Source organism: Panthera uncia, chromosome B1 (genome assembly GCF_023721935.1).
Source record: "Panthera uncia isolate 11264 chromosome B1, Puncia_PCG_1.0, whole genome shotgun sequence".
NCBI classification, from domain to species: domain Eukaryota; kingdom Metazoa; phylum Chordata; class Mammalia; order Carnivora; family Felidae; genus Panthera; species Panthera uncia.
Window position 1 is genome coordinate 81,924,831 of NC_064811.1, and position 8,189 is coordinate 81,933,019.

The 8,189-nt window shown below is 41.4% G+C and overlaps 1 protein-coding gene across 1 annotated transcript; it reads right to left on the reverse strand.

The window, feature by feature from the left end:
• Positions 1 to 6,713: 6,713 nt before the first annotated feature.
• LOC125923968 (TAR DNA-binding protein 43-like) lies at positions 6,714 to 7,193 on the reverse strand. Its single transcript, XM_049632644.1, has one exon. It carries the CDS (start codon positions 7,091 to 7,093, stop codon positions 6,767 to 6,769), a length of 327 nt encoding a protein of 108 aa, XP_049488601.1. The 5' UTR covers positions 7,094 to 7,193; the 3' UTR covers positions 6,714 to 6,766.
• Between the last annotated feature and the right edge of the window lie 996 nt (positions 7,194 to 8,189).

Sequence of the window (8,189 nt, forward strand, 5' to 3'; positions counted from 1 at the left end):
GGACCGAGAAGCCATTAAGTGGGTGGATGTGATGGTTAATTTTATGTGTTAATACTGGGCACGGAATCCCCAGATATTTAGTTAACCATTATTTTTTGTGTATGTCTGTGAGAGTGTTTCTGGATGAGATTAGTGTTTGTTTTTGTTTTCTTTTCCAAGGTTTTATTTAAATTCTAGTTAGTTAACATATAGTGTAACATCAGTTTCAAGGGTAGAATTTAGTGATTCATCACTTACATACAACACCAAGTGCTCATCACAAGTGCCCTCCTTAATACCCATCATCCATTAGCCCTTCTCCCCCATCCACCTCCCTTCCAGCAACCCTCGATTTGTTTACTATAGTTAAGAAAGTCTCTTATGGTTTGCTACCCTTTCTCTTTTTCTTTCCTTCCCCTATGTTCACCTGTTTTGTTTCTTAAATTACACAGATGAGTGATATCATTTGTCTTTCTCTGACCGACTTGTTTCACTTAGCATAATACACTCTAGCTCCATTCACATTGCTGCAAATGGCAATATTTCATTCTTTTTGAGGGCTGAGTAATATTCATTGTATATATATACCAGTTCTTCATTATTCATTCATCAGTCAATGGACATTTGGGCTCTTTCCATAATTTGGCTATTGTTTGTAATGCCACTATAAACATTGGGGTGCATCTGCCCCTTTAAATCAGTATTTTTGTATCTTTTGTGCAAATACCTAGTAGTGTAATTGCTAGGTCATAGGGTAGTTCTATTTTTAGCTTTTTGAGGAACCTTCATACTATGGGTATACCAGTTTGTATTTCCACCAACAGTGTAAGAGAGTTCCTTTTTCTCCACATCCTTACCAACACCTGTTGTTTCCTGTGTTGTTCATTTGGGATTAGCATTTGAATCTGTAGACTGAGAAAGCAGATTGGTCTTCATAATATGGGTGGGCATCATCCAAGCCACTGAAGGCCTGAATAGAACAAAAAGGTAGAGGAAAGGAGAATTTACTCTCTGCCTGACTGCTTGAGCATGCATATTCATTTTCTATCTTCAGACTGGAACTTCCATCATTGATTCTCCTCTTCTCAAGCCTTTGAACTTGAACTGAAACTATATCACTGACTTTCCTGGACCTTCAGCTTGTAGAGCAGATCATAGGACTTCTCAGCCTCCATAAATGTGTGAGCGAATTTTTTCTCTCTCTCTCTCTTTTGTGTGTGTGTGTGTGTGTGTGTGTGTGTATGTGTGATGTATATATTACCAGTTCCCTTCTTGCCACCATGATGGAAATATGACCCAGACTTGGAAAATTCTGGTACCTTACATCCTATGCCTTTACAAGCTGATAAAATCCTACAAAATGGGTATTACTATAATTTACAGATGTGGAAACAAGGTCAGAGACATTATGTAAGTTGCTCAAGGTCATCAGCTAATAAGAGGCAAAGCCTAATTTCAATGCCCATGTTCTCTCCACTGTTCCACATTACTATTTATATCATAACGCTTGTTTTAGAGAGCACGACTACTGCTTCAGATCCCGTAACTGAGATGATTGGCAATACTTCTTTTCTAGCTACCTGAGACCTTGTACGTTTAGCCAGAGCTCCCATTAAACTGAAAGATGAAGTTGAATCAAATAATCATGAAAAAATGAATGTGAACAAACTTTAAATAGTAAAACTTCATTAGCATAAAACGGGGATTATAAAGCAATGGCAGTAGCCATATGTTATTTTTGTTTGCTCTGCATCTGTTCTTTCAGGAAATTGCCCTACTCCCCATGTGGTTCTGGACATATTTTCAATCAACTCACTTGGCATCCAGGTGCCAGCACCCCCAGCTCCCTTCCTGCCACAGTGATGAAAATGTGACCTACTCTTATATCCCAGGCTACTTGATGCCTCTGAAGAGTGGACTCATGACTGAAGGAAGGCCAATGAAAATCTTTTGCCAGGACTGGTATATAGATGTCAGGAGAGGAAAATTGATTTTGGTTGAAGGGCATACATTTCTACTGATGCTAATCATTTTTTTGAAACATAAGGACTACAGTATGATATATACACACATGTATGTACATAGAATATACGTATATACACATATATCATATTTCTGCCTCTCTCTTTTTCTGCCTAGAGACCTAAACAAATTCTGATTAATAGGGGCATTTCAAGAGGCCATGGAAAGAGGGGGAGTTTAGAGGTTATGTCCTGAGCTGATGAGAAAAAATGAGGTCTAGAAAGTCTAAATGCATCCCTGGATTCATGGATCCAGGGTTAAAATTTAAATCAGTATCTTATTTTGTTGTTATTTCGATCAAACTACACTGCATTAATATTTCAGAGGTCCACTAAGTTTGCATGAGTTGGTAGGGGAGGTAGTGAGTATTTCATATTCAGGGAGCCGTGCTAAGTGTTGCAAGCAAAAGATGATCCCTGGTCTCATGGAGTTTAAGACAAACCATGAGAGCTGCTCTGGTGCCTGTTACGTTCCAGGCATTATCAAGGCCCAGGCAGGATAGAGTCTAACAATAGGATTTATTGCATATATTTCAAATCAATGATTTTGTTTATTCATTCTTTTTAAGAAAATGTTCATTTAATTTGAGAGAAAGAGAGCATGGGAACATGCTTGCACCCTCAAGTGGGGGAGGGGCAGAGAGAAAGGGAGAGAGAGAATCCTAAGCAGGCTCCACACTGTCTGTGCAGAGTCCAACACAGGGCTCACTCCCACCAACCATGCAGGGCTCGGTCCCACCAACCGTGAGATCATGACCTGAGCTGAAATCGAGAGTCGGTCGCTTAACCTACTGAGCCACCCAGACACCCCTTTTTTATTCATTTTTGAATGAGGATGTGATGATATTACAGGATACCCAGACATCACTGAAACCGGAAAGTAGGATGTTATGGTGAAGATCCTGCATTTGATTCTTGCTCTCTTGTAGATTGCATTCTTGCTCTCCTGTAGATTGCATTCTTGCTCTCTTGTAGATTGCATTCTTGCTCTCCTGTAGATTGCATTCTTGCTCTCTTGTAGATTGCATTCTTGCTTCATCTTGCCAAGATGAAGCTTCTAAACACAGAATTATTTACATAAGTAGGAAAATAATAAAAGTACTTATGTTATATTTGCATGTGTTGTAACAATCCTGTGAGCTAGTAACTGGTTCCTGCCCACGTTCCAAGTCTTAGGAGGCTTTGTAGCATCACCTGATTTTCAGTCATCATTCGTGTAGGAGTCCAACAAAGCGTGCATGGTGGCTGCTTTTTAATATTATGGTTATATCTGCATTAACGGTGACAGTTATGTATTCTTACCCTTCAAACAAGAATTTTGTAAATCTCCGCTCAGATGACCAGCCTACTGTCCATAGCAACCCTAAGTTGGATCTAAGTCAATCCTTTTCCATTTCTGTGCCAGCTGTTAGGCTACAGAAGAGGAGACACATATAATTTGTGGACTTCACACCCATGTAGCATATTTCTACTGAGGAATTCAAGGCAGTCTGGATTTTTATTCCTTTTAATTTAAAATAACCCTGAACTTTAAGATGGAAGAGGTAGTTTTCTTGTCTACTAAATGGAGAAGGTACCTGAGCACAGGGTACCTTACTTCATGCTATGGCTCTGTTGCTGAAAAATGATACCTAAGCTGGATGCTTGCAAATCAAGCAGGGGAGAGTGGTGATAGAGGTTGCAAGGTAAAGAGATTATATAGTGAAAATGCTAATAAAACATACTATCCCTCTATTTAAGTTTTACTTAGAAATTCAGCTTTATGTACATTTGGCCTAAGGAAATAAGACGCGTCTAAACTACATTTCTTGGACTAGAGGTGTTAGTAGAAGCTTCAGTCTGAGGCTCCTTGTCCAGGATTTTGTTGAGATGTCAGTGGCATTTGTCTGTAGAAATAAAAGCTTCTTATTCTGGCCAACAAGATTTTTCAAAATCAGGGCATCACCTATACTTCCAATCGTATTTTTCAGGTACTGACTATTTTTATATAAATAAATATATAAAATATATGCATTGTTAGTTCTGCAGGCCCCAATTCAGCAGATTGGCAGGTAGTATTGAAAAGCTGTGATCCCTGCACTCCTCTGGCTCTCCATCTATAAGTATGAAGTTTGGCATGTATATATGGAACATCGTTCTTCTGGAATAGGAATTATTCCATTTCTCTAAGCATTAACTGCCTGGTGTGAGCCCTTGAGTGCCCAGGTGTTCACAAACATCTGTCTTTTCATGCCCCTTGAGAATCTGCCCTGTATTTTCCTGTTGCACTCGAGCCAACTTAGAACCCATCCCTTTCCAGCCAATCTCTTCTCCCTGGTCTTTGGTTCTTTCTTCTTCTGTTTCTGATTTGCCCTGATAATCTTTCTCAATTTTCTGCCTCTAAATGCATCCTAGCAACATACAGCTTCTTGTTTATACATTTTTCTTGTCTTTAGGACTTTGCTGATATTGCGCTTTTGCCTACAATGTCTTAGTCAATCAAACTTCCGCATCTTTGAAGACCCAAGTCAGATGTCAATTCTTCTAGAATCACTTCCTCAGTCCATAGCTTAGGTAAATTTTCTTCTTTTAGTCTTCCAAGGTAAACTGAATGATAATTTCTTGTTTTTTTAGTTATTTAGATCAGCTTTATGTAAGAATTTCCAACATGAACAACTCTTTTGTAATTAATTAATTAATTAATTTAGAGAGAGAGTGAGAGAGCATAAGAGCAGGGTAGGGGCAGAGAGAGGAGAGAGAGAATCCTAAGCAGACTCCACACTGTCAGCGCAGAGCCTGATGTGGAGCTCCAACTCGCGAACCACAAGACCCTGACCTGAGCCAAAATCGAGAGTCAGACGCTTATTAACCGATTGAGCCACCCAGGCATCCCCAACATTAACAGTTCTTACAAAAAGCATCTGAGCACAGAACACAGAACTGCATCCAACAGCATTCTTATGGGTCGCTAGCAGACGTTAGGACTTCAACCCTTCTTTGTGACACCCCTAAGCTCCCTGGTGAACTCGACTAACAAGTACTCCTGCAAAGCACACCACAAGCTCAGTTCAAGTTCTCAGCCCGCCAGCTTCAGTTTCCGTGACGTGACCGCACTTACAGATCTGTAACAGAAAAGACCCCCTACCGCTCAGCCTTCACAGCAGTTGACAAAGGGGTGGGGGAGATACCAGTATCATTTCACTTAAGACATTCAACCAACACGGGGTATCTAAGAACAAAACTCACTGAAGGTCTCCAACAGATGCGGACGTCCTTTGAATGCAAAAAACATTCGTACGTTATTTGCTATCATTGCCATCTGCACACTCTGTCACCAAAGCCATAGGATTGAGAGATAACATCTCACCAAGTTGAAAAATATCCGTTATGCATGGGCTGCATGGCTCTCTCCTGTTCTTGCTCATACTGGCCTTTGAAGCCTTGGCACCGCCATCAATCCCACACAAAGTTTCAGAAGTTCATACAGCCTTCTGGTTCCATAGCACAGCCCTGTGTTCATAGCATTGATACGACTCCGTGAAATAAAGAGTAGCGGATAAAAATGGGACGCCCGCTGTCAAAGACACAGCCTGTGCAGGGCAGTGACAGATTCTTGATTCAGAAAGCAAGTAGACAGAGATATTCCCTTGGCAGAATATTTACAGCACTATTTGCAATGAAGAGCTTCCTCCACAAACATTTGAAATGCGATGAACTGCAAAGATTAAATGAAGGCTTCATATCGTACTTTTGCATATGAAGGGAGACAAGTGTGAAAAAAACAAAAGAACTAAACACGGTGACAGCGTGATCGCCAAAAAAGATTTTCTTAAGGAAAAAGTCTATATGGTGGGGTTCAAAGTAAAACAAGGAGAAAATAATGTAGTTCTAATCAGTGGTTTCCATTTTGAACATGCGAAGAATTCACTTAACAAGCACAGGGATAAAATATTATAGGAGAAACCTTTTTTTAAAAAAATTTTAAAAAGTTTTTTCTTAATATATATATATATATTTTTTGAGAGCGCGCGCGAGAGAGAGGCAGGCAGAGGGAGAGGGAGACACAGAATCCTAAGCAGGTTCCAGGCTCTGAGCTGTCAGCACAGAGTCAGACACAGGGCTAGAACTCACAAACCAGGAGATCATGAGCCAGAGTCAGACACTTAACTGACTGAGCCACCCAGGGGCCCCTAGAGGAGAAACCTTTTGATATCAATTACAGTGTGTTGGTTCTTACCAATCGGGCAAATAGCAATTCACTTGTAAACATTCAATATTTCTACCTTTTGTAACAACACTTCTAAAAGTCCTTTAGCTTTTCCTCTTTTTCTACAGAAAAAGGTAAAAAAAAAAAAAATACTCCTGAATATACTCCACACTGAACAAACCAATTTTGAGAAGTCTTGGTACATCTGTATTTTACATTATGCTTAACATATGTTTGGAAAAATTTGAATTCCCGCCAGCCTATACCAACCCCACTGTCTACATTCCTCAGCCAGAAGATTTAGAATCCACACTTGAGCCAAAGCATCCACTGGAACCGCTGCCTGACTTTGCATGTAATGCAGAGCCCCAGCCAGTTGCTGCACCTGAATGAGAATTGCTTAGAGGAGTTATTTTCAGAACCAAAGGCCTGACTTGGCTCCCTCTGCATGTTACCCTGGATTCGGTTCTTACCCGATGGGCCTGAACTGGGGACGAACATGCCCATCATACCCTAGCAGCTCTGCGGTGCTGCTGGGGCTGCAGCGCCACTGCTGGATTAATGCTAGAAGCGCCAGAGTTCATCCTTGCACCCATATTCCTACCTTCATCGTTTCCCAAGCCAGCTCCACCCCCTCTCCTGTTACCACATCCACCCTGATTCCCAAAGCCCCCTGGATTGCCACCAGATCTTCCACTTTTAACTGTCCGTTGCTGTTGTGCTTAAGTTCAGCATCGGTTATGTGGACACCGGGTCCTTTAATGATCAAGTCCCCTCCACAAAGAGACTGGGCCACCTGATCATCTGCCAATGTGGCAAAGGCAAAAGCCCCGAACGGTTTGGGAGTGAAGACACCGACCACCTCCCCGTACTGGCTGAAGAACTGCCGCAGCTCCTCAGCAGTCATGTCCCCTCACGACGTCCATCAGACACCTTCCTGCTTCTCAAAGCCTTCCGTGGGCTTTACTTAGAATTAGGAAGTTTATAGTGACACCTTCATCCATCCATCATGTGTCTCTGTGGCATTATTTTCACCTAGGTTTTATATTCCGAAAAATGAACAAAGCCAAACCCCTTTGAATGGCTAGTTTTAATGTCTTTCTTGACTTGAACCATAAGAACTTCTCCAAAGGCACTAAAATATTCTTTTAGATCCTGTTCAGTTGTTTTTCATGGGAGGCCCAACTTTATTAAGTTAGACCTTGTCTGGACAGCTCTTTTCACTTGCCCTGCTGATAAAGCATCTGTCTCATCCATTTTTCTCTTGTTATCTTTGGGATCGTTGACAACATATACCAGATTCCCCCAGCCAGTACCGGGCCAGGCAGAATTTCTTCTACCAGCTGGACACCTCTCATCCACTGAGACGCTGGATTGCTGTAGCATGGTCCACATGCCCCTGGAAACTGGGCTGTAACCATGGAAAGCAGCAATGTCTCATTGTCTTCTGATGGTATTTCAACAGGCTCATCATTCTCATCTGCGGTTACCCGAATATATTATTTGGGTACAACGTATTTTTCCACTAGGCCGCTGCTAGGAATTCTGGCAAGGAATCCAAAGCAACAAGGGATCCAAGAGCAGTCCAGCTACCCCTGGGCTAGGTAGGAAATCCTACCGTAATTTCCTGTTTGTATATAGATTTCTTTTTAAATAATTGTTTTAATGTGTATTTATTTTTGAGAGAGAGAGAGAAAGAGAGAACAAGTAGGAAAGAAGAAGAGAGAGAGGAACCACAGAATCGGAAGCAGGCTTCAGGCTCCAAGCTGTCAGCACAGAGCCCAACGTGGGGCTCGAACTCATGAACTGTGAGATCGACCTGAGCTGAGGTTGGATGCTTAACTGACTGAGCCACCCAGGTGCCCCTATATACTTCTAATAAGATTCTGTTTCAGTCCCATCCCATTCCCACCCTACTAGCCTGTGAAATACCTCAAGATAAGAGCCAAAGCATTCATCTTTGTATGACTAATACTCTAAGATATTGTTAGAGTTTCAGTAAA